The 19,438-nt window shown below is 36.7% G+C and overlaps 1 protein-coding gene and 1 pseudogene across 1 annotated transcript in view; one reads left to right on the top strand and one right to left on the bottom strand.

Moving 5' to 3' along the window:
• The window catches only part of SPOCK3 (SPARC (osteonectin), cwcv and kazal like domains proteoglycan 3), a 448,691-nt gene that overhangs the window by 414,940 nt on the left and 14,313 nt on the right, over positions 1 to 19,438 (top strand). The window contains exons 8-9 of the mRNA XM_036763292.1: positions 4,156 to 4,377; positions 16,677 to 16,739. Of these exons, the coding sequence (XP_036619187.1) occupies positions 4,156 to 4,377; positions 16,677 to 16,739 (285 nt within the window). The remainder of the gene's footprint in view (positions 1 to 4,155; positions 4,378 to 16,676; positions 16,740 to 19,438) is intronic.
• LOC118853277 lies at positions 13,405 to 14,116 on the bottom strand (annotated as a pseudogene).

The raw sequence follows: 19,438 nt of genomic DNA, 5'->3' as shown, positions 1-19,438 counted from the left end.
TGTGTGTGTATACACATTTATACACACAGACACACACACACACACACACATACAGTCAATGTCAGACTTCTGATAACCACCACCATCTAGAAAGGCAAATAGAAGAGGCAGAAGGAGGAAAAAGGATTTGAAATTATAAATAGCCATGGGCAGAGTAGAAAAATAATTATATAGTGAAGCAAATGCTTAAGAAACTGGAGATCTACAGAAACTAAAGAAATTAACACAGGGGGAAAAAAGAACTGGAAAGAATTGCCAGAAACCAGGAGCCACAGGTGAATAACTGATTTATAATAATTTATAATAATTTCCTCAACCCAAACTAAAACACTAAGAAGAGCCTGGGCAAGGAATATGCAGGGAGAAATAAGTAACTGATATAACATGTGAAGAGAAAGGGAGCAAAAGAATTTTTGATGTGGTCTTAACTTATTTATTCTATATTATAGCAGATGGAAGAGCATAGGGAGAGAGAATCAGATTTTGTATGAAATGGAGACTTCCATGATTTTATTTATGGGAGGGAGAATCCCTCTTCCAATACTAGTTGAGTAACTCAAGCTCAAACACAGCTAAACATTTATCACAAAGAACAAAGGTGAGACCACAAGTGTTTTTTGTCTGGGGTTTGGATGAGGAGAAGAAGGTGAATCTGGCCTCAGACCAAGTGACTCAAGTCACTTGACCTCTATCTGCCTCAGTTCTCTCACCCGTAAAATAGGAATAGCACCTACCTTCTGAGATTGGTATGAAGATCAAATGAGATAGTAACTGTAAAATACCTAGTATGGTGCCTGTCACAAAGTGGTATAAAATTGTTGGCTGCCATAATTATTATTAATAATAAATTTAGCTATTATCCTTATCACATTTGGCTACTACTGCATCCCTCCTATAGTACCTTTCTTATTTTGCCTTTAGTTCATTTAGGAAAGTGGCATTACTGATAGCTGATTGTTCTAAAGATTTGAAAGGAAAATCCCAGAAGCTAGAATGTTGGTTCTTAAGATAATTGGGTTTGATGCATAATAATATAGCAATATCCTTTTATTGTAAGCTCTACTTTGTATTTATTCAGTTTTCCATTAAAAAATCATAGTCTGTAACTCTGACAGTAGAAAATAACTGTCTTTCATACCATAATCAGCATAATGAATTAAGTCTATAAAAATATTCATGTAATCATTTACATATTTGACTTAAAATTGAAACAATAACTGTGACCCTTCTAGAATGCCTGTCCTTCTCAAAAAAATTTGCTATTTTAAGTACTTAAATTGCTTATGATTAAATAATATATGGTATCACCCTCCCAGTCAGTGTCAGATATCTGGTAGCCTCTATCATTCAGCAAAGCAAAATGAAGCAAAATCTAAGTGGAAACTAAAAATTCTCTAAATATGAGCAAAATCAGAAATAACAAAGAAGTAAAATATAAGTATAAAGTTGAGGGAAAATACAGCCAAGTTTTTTTGGTATGAATTATTCTCAGGGAAACAACAGCTCCAAGGCTTCTTTGTCCTGATATCTCAGTGTGGAAATGGCAAAAATCTTTGAGAAGAATCTAGATTACTGAACTATGAATTTTTCTAAAGGGCACCTTCAGCATTTCAAAATAAATTGTGGCATTAGGAGGCCACATATATCAGGTGAGAAAGAATCAGAAAAAAATCAAACTATACTTGGGCACCTTGTCTTTCCCTTGAACAACTTGCAATATGGCTGAATTTAATGTATTTGGACTGCCTGGAGTGGTCTTTATCTACCTAGTTCCATCTATGCAAAAGCACATAAATGAAGTATCTTTTGGTTTAAACAGAACTCAGACTTCTTGATTGAATTTATGGGTGGAACCAAAGCAAGCTCCCATAAATAAATTATTTGATATTGGGAACATTTTCTCATCGCAGATCTTTTAAAAGCATTATGCATTGACAGGTTAGTCCCAGCGCATAATCAAATACATGAAAAACCATTTAAAAATACCAATAAGGCTCTACAAATAAAATATTAAGATAATAGACTTAAATGAAGATGTCCAAGTCAATAATAACAACCATCCTCCCATCTTGCCAGTGTTGGCTTTTTTGCTTTAGTCGTCTGGAACATGGTGCAGTGCAGTTCATATATTGATTAAGCAATAGACTACCCTGGTTGAAAGAGACCTTAAAAAAGCAAAAGCCCCCATTTTGCAGATAATGGAACCAAGGACCAAAGAAGGTGCCTCTTCTTTTGGACAAAAAAAAACCTAGTGATTGGCAGACCTGGGACTAGATCTTCATTTTCCTCACTTCTTGATGTGAATCATTTTTACTGCATCATACTGTCCCTCTAAGTTATTTTGGCATATTATTTTATAAAAATGTTGATCTGTCGGGTTGTACCACAAAGTAATTACAACCCCTTTCGGTACCATTGACGGTATTTTATGTGCCTTGTATTCTTTAAAAAAATGAGACTTTTGAAAAATAATGACTTGCATTTATAGATGTACTTTCTGATACAGATATAGGCTGTGAGCTCCAAAGCCCTGCCTCAGAATAAGCCATCTTAAATTCTCAAAATGGTGAGGGATATTCTTCCTTTGTAGTTAATGAACAATGACAGAGAAAGACAAGAATAGGTTGTAACTTCCAAAAAGGTTGGATTTGGTGGATTTTTATGATGATGATGATGATGCAGAAATAATAGATGATATTCTGAAAGCTTCTGACTAGTCAAAGGAAGGTGATAACCAAATTTATGAACATGTCACATTATACAAGTTACAATCTCCCTGGGCCTCAGTTTTTCATCTGAATAACTGAATGGGTTGGTTTAGATGACTCTATAAGCCTCTTCCAGCTTTAGATGTATTCTCTTATCATTTGGAAGAAGGCTGCTTTATCTTTGGCTTGTGTTTGGAAGTAGTACAAATATAACTCTGCTCTGGAAATAATGCATCCCTGTATCACATCCCTGGACATAACATAGCATTGTTTACTGTTCTCTATTTTTATGAGAAGGTAGTGGTGAAAATAAACAAATTAATTAATGAATGACATTGGAAACTTTGTCTTTACTGGAGTCAAGATACATTTCACTGCTTGTCTTACATTGTAAGAGAAAGTAAGTTGTGAAAAGAAAAAAGGACCTGAAAATTGTTTGAACTAAGTGCTAAGGAGCCCATTTTGCTTACCAACGCAATAGGGTAGAACCTAATTATGGAGGGTAGATGTCAGAGGCATTTATGTTTTATTCTGAAGAAAATAGCTTCTCTAGGAAAGTGACATTGTCAGAGAACTTTAGGAAAATCAAGGTGGACTGTCATTATTATTGAGTAATCCCCAAGTGGGATATGATACACAGAACACTTTGTAGTGGTAAAAATTTAGAAAAGGCAATAGATTTTAAAAACTTAACATACTGGAAATAATTCTAACTCTGGGGAGTACGAGTATTTGAAAGGAGATAGATGGTGTTGTCATGAACCTACCATAAACTTTGGTTTTACTTAACTCATTGCACACTACTCATATTCTCAGAGACTCATGTGGTAGACAATAAGGAATGAGCATAAATAAAAAGAATATTGTATTTCTAAGATATTGCATGTTATATTCCCTAAATGAAAAATAAAATAAATATTTTTTAAAAAAATTTAAAAGCAAAGAAGTCTCAATAAAACTTTTTTTAAACAGGGAAAAAGAATATGTATATGCTGAATAACTATATCTATGTAGGGATATATGGGTATATACACTGATTTAATGACTTATCCATGGTGACACAATCAGTGTGTTTCCTAAGCAGGCCTTGAATCTTCTTCACTTGAAGCCCAGCTCTTTAGCAATATAGCATGTTCTTTCTCATTGTGTGTGTGTGTGTGTGTGTGCATGTGTGTATGAGAGGGGTGATATGGTATATAGAGTGTGTCTAGAGAGAGATATACATGCTCATATAAATATCTATATGTGTGTATATATGCATAGGTGTGTATGTATGTGTAATACAGTCCTCTTGAGCCATGCCTCTCATGTGGCATTGGAATCAGAAGGAGCTGGATTAAATTGTGTAAGCTGTTTTAATTGTCAGTTTGAACCAGAGTGCTTTCTTTAGCTACTGCTGACTGTATCTCCTGGATTCCCCTGATCACTATGTTTCTTTCTTTCACAGGATTTGATACCAGCATTTTGCCCATTTGTAAGGACTCCCTTGGTTGGATGTTTAACCGACTTGATACAAATTATGACCTCCTATTGGACCAATCAGAGCTCAGCAGCATTTACCTAGATAAGAATGAGCAGTGCACCAAAGCATTCTTCAATTCCTGTGACACATACAAAGACAGTCTGATATCAAACAATGAATGGTGTTATTGCTTCCAGAGACAGCAAGGTAAGGAATAATCATAACTCCCAAGTGCCAATGTTTGGCCCTCCTCTATACCTTCACCTGGTTCATGGTGCTATAAAGATTATAATGTGCCATAAGTTTCAGTGGCAGTCAGCCATTTATTTTTAGCCTCTGACCTATATTGAGAAAAGTCTTTTCAGCTGCACAGGAGAAAATAAGTTTGCAGGAGATGTAGAAAATGCTAAATAAAATGTAAAAATGATCATTAATATTTTATATTAATGCATTTCATTACATTTTGCATTATGAAACCCCCAAGAAGCACAGAGATATGAGGACTTTTTTTAAAAAAAATATTAAAATTCTCTCTCTCTCTCTCTCTCTCTCTCTCTCTCTCTCTCTCTCTCTCTCTTCTCTCTCTTTCTTTTCCCATGGTACAAAATAAATGTGTCTTTTTTTAATTGCTATACTGTAGAGTTATAATGTTCTATTTTGTGATCCTATTAAATGAGCTGAGGGAACCACAGCATTCTCTTTAAAAGTTATCCGCGTTTATTAGCTTTAAAACGAATCGGCTGCTTCTAATGTTTCTATGATCATATGCCTTTTTTGGTGAGGGTGGGGTGGTGGTAGTGAAATATCTAGCAAGAGGAAATCTATTTAATCTCAGAAAAAAAATGGGCTCAGTACAGTATGGTAGGAAGTGTGTTTATGCTTCATGCTTACCACTTTAGTGGAGACACACGCACAAACAAAATAGTCAACTTCATTCAATGCCACAGCCATATATTAAGTGCCTACTGTAATACAGTGGGCCAGATACTGAGCATGGAAAAAGTTAATTACCCCTGGTGGCAAAGAGCTTACATGCTACTGGGGCAATGACACATGCACAGATAAGTTACCTCTGTCTATCTATCTATCTATTTACCTATGTGTGTGTCTGTACAACACATACACAGAGAGAGAGAGAGAGAAAACATGATGAAACAAGGATCCATTTCCTCCTCCAAAACCGAGCTAGGGTACCATATCTTACATGAGACCTTCCCTAGTTACATAAACTTCCAGTGTACCACATATCAAAATTTTATCTATTTACTTTGCATAGAGTTTCTATCTACTGATGTTAACTATATCATGTTGTATCATCCAATAATATATAATCTCCTTGAGGAATATTCAATCAACTAAAATTTGGTAAACCTGTGGTTTACCAAATACTGTTCCAGGTAATGAAGATACTAATAGAAAGATTGGAAAAATCTGTACTTGTTTTAGTTTTACCTCTGAAATCACATACTCCTGGCACCTTAACAAATACCTGTGGATTGACTGATTGGTAACAGTCAGAAAAAGTAAGTCCATGTACAGATTTAAATTAAGGAATACTGAGCACTGAGATTCAAGCTGAGATAGAGGAGAATATCAGAGGTTTTCTAATGGTGCCACAGAAAGCCAAGTGGACCATGCTTTGAATGTCCGTTAAATGTCATTCCAGAGTTTTCATAAAAAGAACATTTGAAAAGCTCTTTTATCACATGTTTTCTATCATTCTTGTGCTTTTATATCATGTATATTTTAGTGCTACTCAAACAAATGCTGAACCATAGAAAACCAATAAATTGTATAAGTCACTTGAATATATTACAAACTTACATGATCATCTCTCTTCCATACAGTATTTATAATGGCACAATGATTAGTGAACTAGTGATTATACATAAGGGGTCAATGATGCTTCAATGGTGTTTAAAGAGGCACTTTATATTAGTAAAATCCCTTAAATCACACAGACAGCCCACTGTAATGGATTTATATTCCAGATATCTTTTGGAGGGAGTAATTCTTACAAGAAACCTGGGAGAATAATGCTAATTCTCCCCTCCCTTCATTTTACAAATGAGAATACTGAGGTAGAGAGATTAAATGACTTGCTCAGGGACAAATAGGTAGGTAGTTTCTGAAGTAGGATTCTAACTCAGGTCTTCCTTACTCTAAACCTAGTATTCTTACCCACTGTACCAACTAGCTTTGTTTAAATCATGTATATCTAAGTCCTATGAATGTGTGATTTGACATCTTCATAGGACTTCAGAGTTATAAGTAACTTTGGGCATCATCTAGATAACCTCAGTCATTTAACAGGACACTGAGATGCAGAGAGGTAAATGTACTCATCCATAGCCACAGTGTTGATTAATATCAGAGCTGGTTTTAAAGCTAGTTCTTACTTCAAATCCTCTGTGCCATGTGCTTCTCTTCCTAATGAGTCATTTGGTAATCAGAATTGCTAAGACATCAGAGAAAGATGTAGCAAGTGGAATATTGTTTGTTTTTAAGGAAGATATGAAATATGGGTCTGCAAGATAATACTTGTTGATTTTGCAGAAAATGATGACATCTCAATATAAGGTAGTTTTTTTTAAAGCAAATAACTGGGAAAATATATTAAGCTCCTCTGTACAACACAGGACAAAATACTGGGACTTGGACTTCATTGGCATTGGGTTATGAATTAATTCCAAATAATAGCCAGGTGAATTAATCCCCCTCTACCAATGCAAATAGGCACTTTTTTTCTGCATCTTATAGTCATAGAGAATTGTACAAAACACTAATAGGTTAAGTGACTAGCCCGGGATCATACAGTCAGTCTCAGTTTTAGGTAGAACTTGAAACTGTGCATTCCTGGATTTGAAAGCAGTTATCTATCTACTAAGCAACACTACCTTTCTACATGCAAAAATGGGTATTTGTTAAGGTGCCAGAAATATGTGATTTCAGAGGTAAAACTGAAACAAGTACAGATTTTTCCAATCTTTCTCTTAGTATCTTCATTACCAGGAACAGTATTTGGTAAACCACAGGTACTTAATGAATGATTTTAGTTGATTTTAGTTTCAATTAACATTAATTTAATATAGTAAAAATAAACCACATCTTTTCTGCTAGCTGCCAATGTTAAATTATAAAATCTGAACCATAGCACTCTCTTTCCTGGACAAGAGAAAACAGTCATTTTCAGTTGTGTTTGACTCTTCATGATACAATTAAAAAATGACACATCTTAAATTAATTACATGTTTATTTACACAGTGGATAAAATATGGGGCCTGGAGTCAGGAAGACTCATCTTCCTGAGTTCAAATCTGACCTCATATACTTACTAGTTGTGTGACATGGAATAAATAATTTAACCCTATTTGCCTTAGTTTCCTCATCTGCAAAATGAGCTGGAAAAGGAAATGGCAAACTACTTCAGTATTTTTGCCAAGAAAACCCCTGATGGTGTCACAAAGACCTAAATTTGAATCCTCCCACGAAATTAAGTAGCTATTTTTCCCTAGGCAAATCATTTAATCTCTCCACCTCAGTTTTTTCATTTGTAAAATGAAGGAGGGGCAAGGAATTAGGATTATTCTCCCAGGTTTCTTGTAAGAATGAAACTCATTAACATGTATATATTATAACCTCCTTGGCTATATTGACCAAAGGTTCATAAAACCATATCTCCTATGTATTGTGCAGTATCCTCTCAGTGTGCTTTATGTAAGGTAAGTACTTTACTAGTCCCAATAACATTATGTCTTCCAGAACCATTATACATAAGGACATTACTCAACGATATCCCGGTGAAGTGAAAAAGTTTATGCCCCACCTCAAATGCCTGGGAAAATCCAACTTGTTTTCATCCGCTACCATAGGTTCTGAAAGTGGGTGATACCACTCACTGGAGGACTCTGGAAAAAACAGGGAGGAGTGGGGTGGTGGTAGTGCCCTGAGGTACAATTGAGGGTCATTGAATCAAAATGAGGGGGCAGATCAAGGACTCCTACCAAACTGGGATTAGATACAACGCTGAAAATAAAGTTGTAGAGAACAAACATGAAACAGTAAATTATGGTATGCTATGTTATTGAACTCTTGCCCAATCGCAATGCCATAATCATCTCTGAAAGCCAAGAAATTCATTGTACTGTTGACTGACTAGTCATAGGAGTACCATTAGAGATCATTGACTTAGAACTGAGACCTCATTAGATTCAATCTTGTGATTTTATGATTGAAAAGAAATGAGGCACAGAGAGGTTAAGTACCTAAACAAAGGTCACACAGGTGGTAAATGACAGAGATGAGATTTGAACTTAGATCGTCCTGAATTCAAGTGCAGAGCTCTATCCATTATATGCCATTCTCCCTCTGCAAACTAGTCAGCGTTCACATTGATTGCTCATGGATTGATTCGAATGATAATGTTTTAAAGTTAAAAAAGTAGAAACATAGGGCAGGGCCAAGATGATGGAGTAAAGGACTGTCAAATTCTCCTCCAAACAGCATAAAATAACAGTCAAAACAAAGTCTGAAGTGGGAAAACCAACACAAAGCACAATTTTCATCTTAAGACAACTTAGAAGGTCAACAGGAAGGAGATGAGAGTGGAGTGTCAGTCTAACTCATGCCACACAAGCTCAGACAAGCCATACCCTATAAAGCCAGAAGCAGGCCTTGGGGACAATTGAAACGCTAGCAACAACTTCCAGCGCTCTCAACCCACAGATAGTAAAGGGGTCAGATAAAGATTACAGAAGGACCTTTGCTGACACCGGGAACAGATTCGGTGGCATTGCTTCATGATAACAGTCCCTGGGCAAGGAGGAGCACTAGCAAGAGTGGGAACTTTGGACACAGTGCCAAGGTAGAAAACAGTACTTGTGGTCACTCACACATCAGAGTACAAGCCAGGAGAGCAGAGACCCCACCTCCCCTTACATCATAGCTACCTCAGAAGAACTAGAAATTTAGAGACCCCCCAGAGCTAGGTCTGAAAACAACAGCAAGAAAAATAGGAGCAGAGGCCAATGTTGATGTCAAGAAATAGGCTGGAAAAATGAGCAAACAAGAACAACAAAAGGACCTGGCCATAGAAAATTACAACGGTGACAGGGAAGAGCAAAACATGAACTTGGGAGAAGACAACAAAGTGAAAACAGCTACATGCAAAACCTCAAAAAAAACATGAATTGGGAGAGGATTCTAGGAAAATGGTGGAGTATGTCAGAAAATTCCAAGCTCTCAAGATTTTCCTCCACAAAAGAGAGAAAATAGTACCTCAGGGCAAACATAGAGCAGTAAAAGTAAAGAGAAGGGGCAGAACAGGGGTCCTCCTGGAAGAGACAATCTGAAGAAAAATCCCAGGACTATGTTTGATCCCTGTGAAGAGTAAATCACTCCAGGTTAGAGACTACTTAAACAACAAGCAGCAAGCGTGGGGATTAACTGGGTTGGGCGGCTGCCACAGCCCCAGCCACAGGATGTTTTACCCCTGGGACAGTGAGGAGATTTGGGCATCTGAGCCATGGAATATCAAGGGAACCTCTGCTGACAAGGAACACCAGACTCAGCTGTGCTGTTGAGATACAGCAGGGGCAAAGAGGAAACAACACATGCCTCTTGAGCGCAGAAGCAGTGCGGTAGTGAAGTAGCAAGCAGGGTGAGACTTTTTGCTGGTTTTTTTGGAGTGCTTCTTAATACTAAGGCAATAAAGTGCCTTTGAGACTTGCCTTGGTTTCAACAGAGACTCTTAGATTGAATCAGGAGTTTTTGATGACCTGTTTAAGTCAGGGAAGGCCTAGGTCATATGGGATTCAGTCACATGGCTGTGACTCCCTCTGACCCTAAAAAGGGTATATATACTCTGAGGGTAGCCATTAAGCTAGAACTCAGAACTGCAGGAGGAGAGGTTTTGCTTTGGGGCTCACTCATTGGAAGAGCTTTCCTGTGATTTCACTGGTGAGACTCTGAGTAGCCATTAAGAAGCTGCCTCCCCACCCCAGTTTCAGTATTTTTTGGGGTCTCCTTTAGCAAGTCATTGACTTGTTTTTCATGATTTTCTTGCATCACTCTCATTTCTCTTCCCAATTTTTCCTCTACTTCTCTAACTTGCTTTTCCAAATCCTTTTTGAGCTCTTCCGTGGCCTGAGACCAATTCATATTTTTATTGGAGGCTTTTCATGTAGGCTCTTTGACTTTGTTGACTTCTTCTGGCTGTATGTTTTGATCTTCTTTGTCACCAAAAAAAGATTCTATAGTCTGAGTTTGTCTGAGTCCTTTCTTGCTGCCTGTTCATGTTCCCAGCCAACTACTTGACCTTTGAGCTTTTTGCCAAGGTATGATTGCTTGTAGAGTAGAGAGTACTTTGTACCAAGCTTTAGGGGCTGTGCTGCTGTTTTCAGAATTACATCTTCTCCACTGTCACTGCAAGCTCTGCCACAGCAGCACTCCTCCTTCCCTGAGAACCACTAACCAGGATGGCCACCCAGATCCAATGAGGGCACACCAAGAGAACCTGCCTCTGTGTCAAAGTGCTTCTTACAGTCATGCTCCTATCCGCTGCTTGATTCTTCCCACCATGTGAGCCAGGGACTCCAGAAACAACTGACACTGGAGCTCTGGAAGCAGCCGCAAGAGTTTCCTGCTGTTGCCACCACCAGCACCGCACCACCTCTGCCACTTCCAGGGCTGGGGCTGGACTGCTCTCACCCCTACACAGAAGTTTTCTCACTAACCTGCTCAGTGGTCTTTGGCATTTGTGGGTAGAGAAGTCTGGTAATTGCCACAGTTCAATGATTCATGGCCCTCAGGTCTGCTCCGCCAGACTCCTGGTCTGGTTGGTCCTGGGGTGGCCCATGCTGGGCTGCACTCTGCTTCCAGCACCATGCTATAGACCCTTCCCAGTGATAATTCAGGCTCTCCTGTGCTGGAGACCTGCTTGCCCCTGCTATTTTGTGAGTTCCACAGCTTTAGAATTTCTTCAGAGCCATTTTTTACAGATGTTTGGAGGGATTTGGGGGAGAGCTTAAGCGAGTCCCTGCTTTCCAGCCACCATCTTGGCTCCACCCTCTGGCCTGATAATTCTTGAATTTAGCTACCCTGTTCTTTGGTGTTTTCGATTCTGGATCTCTTTCAGGAGGTGGTCAGTGGATTCTTTCAATGGCTATTTTAGCCTATGGTTGTAGGACCTTGGAGAAGTTTTCCTTAATGATTCTTGGAAGATACTGTCCAACCTCTTTTTTTTTCTTCATGACTTTCTGGTAGAACAATAATTTTTAGATTATCTCTCCTGGATCTACTTCACAAGTCAATTTTTTTCCAAGATATTTTACATTTTCTTTTATTTTTTTTCATTCTTTAGATTTTGTTTGACTGATTCTTGATACCTCACAGAGTCATTAGCTTCTAGTGGCCCAATTCTCATTTTCAATAATTTTTTTTAGTTAGCTTTTTGTTTCAACAATCTGGCTAGCAGCTGTTGTGGGGGTGAAAGACCAACATAAGCCCAACGACAAGCATGCTACCAGCATGCTGCAAAAGCCCAGGTTCTTTTGATGTGCTTTACTAAGGAAAGCAATGTTAAAGGGTTAACAAGCTTACTTTAATTCAGCATACAAATACCATTGACTTACTTCAGGGGGAAAAGCCAGCACCCTGAACTTCAGAGCAAAATACAAATAAATTACAAACATTGACAGACAGATCAAATACAATTCATAGTTACCAACATCTAAGTTCAGCCTGGGAGCTCATAACAAGGGCTGGTCCAGAGTCACTCGTGCCACCACGGCTGTAGGTAAGAGCTCCAAAAAATAGAAAGCCAACCCCTGGTTTTATATCTAATTTGCTTCTAGCTCTTTTAGTCATGGCAAAGAATTGGAAATCAATGCTATATGAAATGATAAGCAGCATGTTTCAGGAAAAAAAAAACACCTTGAACAACTCATATGAACTGATGTAAAGTGAAGTGAGCAGAACCAGAAAAACATTGAGTGTGGTAACAACAATTTTGTATTATGTTCAGCTGTGAATGACTTGGCTATTTTCAGCAACACAGAGATCTATTACAATTCTGAATGACTTTTTTTTTTAGAGATTTTAAAAACACTTTAATAAAAGTTAAATTTACAAAACTGAAATTTACACATTTGTCATAAAAATCACCATCTTCAATTAATAGGAAGTACCTTTTTCTATGCATGTCATTCTAAGCTATCAGTTGCATATATCAGCTTGAACCGAATGCAACTCAGGTAATTGTGATGGTCACTTGCATCAATGAATGCTGACAACCTGACCCAGTTAACAAAAATTACAAAATCAACTACATGAAAATAATATACAGGGAAATTATGGTCAGATTAATGCACAAGAAATACAGTAGAATTAAATGGTGAAAACATTCAGAGTACTCTTGTTTATTAATTCAGCCTTAGTCTTTACAAAAATAGTATCTACATTGTATACAGGCCTATATATTAGCTTTTTTTCTCATATAAGCAGTACACATCCAAAAGTGGTACCACTACCAGAAAGAAATGAAAGTCAATGGATGAGAAAAGCAAACAGGTACAAAACTTATAAAAGGTAGCTGGTCTTCAGTATGGTTGCTCACACAAAATAAAGTCTCAATGAAAAGTGCAAGAGAATTGAAGTCACTCCAGAAAAGGCTAGACACTCAAGAAGTTAGGGGGGCAGGTCAAGAGGGGTAACTTCACAACAAAGTTTGCCACTCACAAATGGACCTGTACCTAGGCATTATTTGATGACAACAATTAGGGTATAACCTTTAATTAGAATGAATTGGAACGAACAAATCTAGTTGGCAGGATGGTGATTTACCATGAAGCTCCAAAGGCTACTGGAATCCGTGGTAGATTCAAAGCATCTGAAAGTTGCAAGTTGTGACTTGGAAAGGGTACAACTCTTAGGAAGGTGGCAAAATCTAATATCTGGAAGGTAAACATTTCATTTAGGTGCTGAATTTAGGCAGCATCTATCTACAAATTTGCATTTCAGGATAAATTCTGGGGGAAATGATAGTAATGAAGGAAGTCAACAGAGAAACAATTATCAAATGCAATTTTTTCAAGTCTCATTCTATTGTTTGAAGTCAGATAATGATGACAATGGTCTCTTCCTTACTATCTAACAAATAATTTACCTTTAGAAAAATATAAGGATAAAAAGATAAGTATAAAGCCCTGCAGAGATGAAATCCACTAGTTTCTCCGATTACTGAGGCATCAAATGCCTGACATTGTATTTAGAGGTATCTTGATACTGTGTCAAGGGTTTGTCAGTAATTCCACAAGTTCCTACTCCAACTTTACCAGTTATGCTCTCAAGTGAGGCAAAAATATTCCTTTTTACCTGGCCATTTTTATGTTTTAGAATAGGATCTCTTGTTGAACTGTTGGCAATTCACTTCTGGCCCTCTCTTTCCTGTTCAAGTTTCTTTTATTCTCAGAGCTTTTTTCAATGCTTTCTTCTTTTTATATTCTCATTTCTGGGCAATCATTTCTTTTTTTGACATGGGCTAATTTCCACTGCACTCCTTTGCCTTCCTTCCTTCTTCCACTGGCTTCAGATTGAGTAAAGGTGTGACTTTACCATAACCAGCAGATGTGATGGCAGCAGTCCCATTTTCTTCATCTGTCTCCTCAATTTCTGTTTCATAACACTGTATGTCTTCATGCCAGACTGCCATGCATTTGTCCCCTACTTTCCAGGAGTGAGTAGGCTGAGCAGAAGCAAAACTGCCTGAACTTGCAAGGGTTTCCAAAGTTTGGACTGAAGGAAGATCTTTGATCAGTTCTATAACTTCTTGAAAATCTTTTTTCAATTTTAGCAAGTCTTCATTTTCTCCATCCTCAGATAACACTGCCTCAACTTGTTGAAGCTGAGCCTTGTAGCTGGCCAGTAGCTTTGCTAGATCTTCAGACATCTTTTATAGGGCCGGGGCAGGAGCCCAGGCCGGAACTGAGGCATTGGTGGCAGCAAAAGGTGGGGTGCCTAGGCCAGACAATGACAGCGCCAGCAATACCAGCTCTCTTGATCAGCTGCAGTGACTGGGATAACTTGACTTGGGGCACTGAGTGGAGGAAGGTGTTGGTCGGTGGGGAGGGGTAGGAGAAGACAATTCTGAATGACTTACAAAGAAAAGGGCTATCCACCTCTAAAGAAGTGATGGAGTCTGAATGCAGGACAAAGCATATTTTTTTATCTTTAATTTTTTTGTTTTGCATGATTGCACAAGTGTAGCCCATATCAAATTTCTTGCCTTCCCAATGAGGAGGACAAGGAAGAAGGCAAGGAAAGAAATTGCACTTCAACATTTTTAAAGATATATATAAAAATTCATTTTATATGTAATTAGAAAAAAACAATTTAAAGTAAAAACAAACAATTTCATAATACAATTAGAATTGACTGAAGGCTTTTTTTCTGTACAACTTTTACCTAGGCTGATTCAAGTACATCACTATTTATTTTTCCTAAATTTCATCAAGAGACAAGGTATATATCTTTTAGAACTGAGCTCAGAAGCAAAAGAGAAGTGTGGTTTTTGTTTGTTTGTTTGTCTTTTAAATTGAGATAACAAGTATGTATATTTGATGCTTGGCTTCATTGATTGGCTTCTTTGAATGACTGAAATTTGGTACTTTTCAAAAAAAGTCTAGATTCTTTGTCATTCCCTCATTTTGACCATGCATAAGGTCCAAATCACAGCATGTGTTTTCATAAAAATGAGTATGGCTTTTACTGACATAAATGACAACCTCTACAAGATTTAGTAGTTGCCTTAATCATTTATTGTAGCCAAAAATTCCACTCATTCTTAACCTAGCCACCAACACTTGTGTCTTTCCAGACTGAGGTAGGCTATTCCTGGGATGGCAAGCATGTAGCCTGCCATTGGTCCATATTTGAAGCTTTGAGCTTTTCCAGTTTCATGGGATCTGGCAGAACTTCTGCTATACTTATGGAGCCCCATAAATCTCAGGGTACCTCCATGTCATGGCATAAATGCAATGGACTGGAACTTTAATGGATATTCTTGGGCATACAGGGTTGAGGAGAAAGCTAAATGGCAGAGTTAAGAGAATGCTGGGCTGTCAGTCAGGGAGACCTGAGCCCAATTCCTGCTTCAGATGCTTACTAGTTGTGTGACCCTGGACAAATTACTTAGCCTCTCCCTTCCTCAGTTTACTCACTGGTAAATTGAGTATAATAATAGCAAATATATTACAGGCTTGTTGTGAGACTCTAATGAGATATCATTTATGAGATGTTTTACAACATTAGAAACATTATATGAATGATTCCTTTGATGATGTGAGAAACATCCCCAGAGTAAGGGACCTTAGTCTCTCATTCATACCACCTCATTTTAGAAGTAAGAGAAATGAAGTTCACAAAATGAGTCCAAGGTAACTCAGGAGGTGAAATTATATTTGCAAATCAGGCTTGATGAATGAGGTCAACAATAAGAATCAGGCTAAGATATCTATTTTCAATGAATAATGAAAAAGACTGTTTCTACCTTAAGCTTTGTATTTGCTCTAGCCCATAATTGCTTCAGATTTTTCTTTCTAATTTTAAAATTAAAAGGTCAAATTTAATCTTTAGTCAGAAACTTTCTTCTTCATGAATGGAGTTATCTTTCAGAATGGAAAAACTTAAGAGTTGAATGAATTTTACATAATTTGAAGAACTGCCCACTAGTAGGCAACTAGGTGGTACAGTGGATAGAGTACTGGGCCTGGAATCAGGAAGACTCATCTTCCCAAGTTCAAATTTGACTTCAGACACTAACTGTATGACCCTAGGCAAATCACTTGACCCTGTTTGCTTCCGTTTCCTCATCCATGAAATGAGCTGGAGAAGAAAATGGCAAACAATTCCAATATCTTTGCCAAGAAAACCCCAAATGGAGTCATGAAAAGTTAGACACAACTGAAACGACTGAACCACAACAACAAAGGCAACTTAATTAAAATAATGTTGGTGTCTGAAATAATGTCTAAAAATAGCAGATATACAAGAGGTGCCCAATCAGATCAATTCAACACTAGCAAAATGAAATGGGATACATATACATACATACATATATATATATATATATATATATATATAATCCAAATTATTCAAAGAAATATATTTTGCTTCTGATTTGTCTGTATATTTCTAACTACAAAGTCTTTTCATCTCAATAAAAGATTAAAAACATTTAATATATACCTCACTTCATTTCTCTATTTCCCTTTTCTTATGAAAGGGTAACTTTCTTATTTTAGATGATGGATGATGATGGTTGTTTTAAATGCAATGGCTTAGATGATTTAAAAGTCACCCTACAGGATTTTGCAGTGAACTACCATAAAGGCTGATATATGTGTCCTCTCAAGGCAAGTTAAAGGAAAATTGAAATTTCAAGAAATCAGGCATTATCTTTTCTCTGATCAACTATAATCCTTCATGTAACATTTTTAATGTCATTTCAGACCCACCTTGTCAGACGGAACTCAGCAACTTTCAGAAGCAACCAGTGGTAAAGAAGCTCCTAGGTGAGCAATGGATCATTCTTTTGAAGGCTTTATTGCTTATATAAATAACTCCAGGGAAGCAGCAACATAAAATCAATATTAATCCAACAAAAATAGGCCACATTAAATTTCAGCAACAAAATTTGTGAAGTTTTTGAAAGCTATCAAACTTACTTTTATTACCTTACCTTTTGAAAGATATTACATCTGTTTTATTACCCTAGTATAATGTTCATTTTGAAATTTATTAAGTGAAGAAGAGCCTTAGTGCTAAAGTTAAAAATCAGCAAAAACTTTAATTCTAAGTTCATTCTTTGATTGTATTTTAAAGGATTATGGTTGGGGAATTCTGTTTAATTTTTTTAAGTTAAATTTATTTTCCTTCTAGGTTAAAATATGCTTTAGGTATGTAAATCCCTTGTTTATTTTTGCAAATTAAAAAAAGGAATAGTCTTAGTGACCTCTGTACATATTTTTAGTGTTTCTCATATTTCTCGTATTTCAATCCTCAAATTATTTTCATGTATTTTTCCAATGTGTTATGAATGTACCCAGTAACTTATCCATAGTACCATAAATGTATCTGGATACTTACAGAATAATAATCTTTTCATTTTATTTTAAATATCCAAATTGTAATGCTGTATGGTTTTGGTTGTGCCAAACAGTTCAATACTATTAAAAACTTAAAATGTGTCTACTAGGTGCAAGATATTGTGTTAGTTCCAAAGTTTCTGGAATGTTTCTTCTCTCTCTAGGTACATCTGAGAGCCTAATGACTGTTCCTTCTTTCCGTTCAGTTTTGAAACGCTGTCGTCCAGATTCTTCATCATCTTCCTCCTCTTCATTCGATTCCTCTTTAATTTCCTTTTTGTAGTTCCAGAGTTTCAATAGCTCCTGGAAATTCATCTAGAGGTTCATTGATTTCAATGTTTAGCACTTCATCATTGTCAATTTCTTCCTCCCCCTGTTCTTCAACATATTCTATTTGGTCTTCTGTCAATTCAGCATCATGGCCTTCATACCGTTCTTCTTTTGTATAGTCTTGAGGATACAATTCAGATCCATCAGATTTGTGATAAATCATTTCATCCTCTCCTTGTTCATATTCCGATTCATGTTCTACAGATTGATCATTAGTATTGTCGGAGAGTTCGAATGATGTAACCATGCCAGATGCAGTGTTAAGACTAATCGTGACACCCTGGGAACTGAAATTTAGTTCATCTTCATTATCACTCTGCAAAAGATCATCATTCAGTTCTTCATCTGACAAGTCTGACTGATTCTTTTTGCCAGACAGCAAATCTTCTCCAAGCAAATCATCTTCAAGTTCACTGTCCCAGTCATCATCCCCTGTTCTTCTTCTCCAAGATCGTTCTGCACCAGGCTTATCAAATTGATCAAAGTCATCATCTCCGGCTCCGGTTCCCGCCCCTCCGCCCACACCCAGGGCAGCCGCCATGGTGGATATATGCTTATATAAGCAATATAGTCTTTGGTTTCAAAGAACTTACATTCTTATTGGAATCACGTGACTTTTAAATGAGTTGTATTTTAATATATTTCCTGAGTAACATGAAACCTATAGACTTCGATGAATAAGATGTTCTTAAGTTAAAAGATATTTGTATCCTCCACATAGATAATAGAAAAAATTAAGAATTCCAGGGCAAAAATCATGATGATAATAAAGTTGATTGTGTTGATAAATAAAAGAAGCATTATGATGTTAATATAACCATAAGGTGTATTTCATCACAAAGGAAATGGCTAATGGCCTTAACACATAATTTTTCATGATCTCTCTCACTTTTGTCTGGTTTCAATCCTGGTGGATGTTTTCTTCACAAATTGAGTCAATCTGTTTAATTCATTTCAAATGAGCAAATGTTCATTGGCCCAGCAAAAATGGGAAGAATTTTAAAAACTATTTAGATATAACTGAAATATTAAAGGGCTATGAAAAGGATATATAGACATAGATATAGGTATACACATTCACATATATACATACATGTGTATATAGGTTTTACAAATATGTAGTTCCTTGTGCTCTGTAGAGTACATAAAACATTGAAACAAACTCATTTAGAAGTTTGGATTGCTTCAAGTGCTTATGTTTACAAAATCAAACCATTCTTTTTAGAATCAAAGCCAGCAATCCAGAAATTTTTAATCACTCCATTTGAGCAAAGTTATCAATATATCAATTTACAAGTGTTTATGTATGGGCCATAAAATTCAATCAATAACCACTTACTAACCAATGTACTAGGCACATAACAACAAGGATACAGAAAGAGACAAAAGACAGTGCCTGCTGAGAAGGAGCTTACATATGGGTATAGATTTCACATTTTCCAAATATCAGGGTTATCTTTGGCCACCTCTTCATGAATCTAGTATGAATTTTGTTGAACTTGATTCTTCTTGTATCAATATATCATTTTGACAAAATAATTTTAGAAATATAACAGTTATTCTGCCTGTGCCCTATTGAATTGAACAATTACATATTTGAATTAACAGTCATACAGTCAAAGCAGTCAATCTACTAATATCTTAGTACCAAAAATAGTGCCTTTAGATATTTGTTGAATGAATAAGTGGTTATATTAGTGTGATAGAGTGCCTTTAAAATTCCATATTGAGCAAGATAGTATATAACACATGTACTATACATAACACAAGTGCTTTCACATGTAATGGAAACTTAA

The sequence above is a fragment of the Trichosurus vulpecula genome, chromosome 6 (assembly GCF_011100635.1).
Source record: "Trichosurus vulpecula isolate mTriVul1 chromosome 6, mTriVul1.pri, whole genome shotgun sequence".
NCBI lineage: Eukaryota > Metazoa > Chordata > Mammalia > Diprotodontia > Phalangeridae > Trichosurus > Trichosurus vulpecula.
Note: the sequence above shows the minus strand (reverse complement) of the source record. Positions and strands in the feature narration are given on the sequence as shown.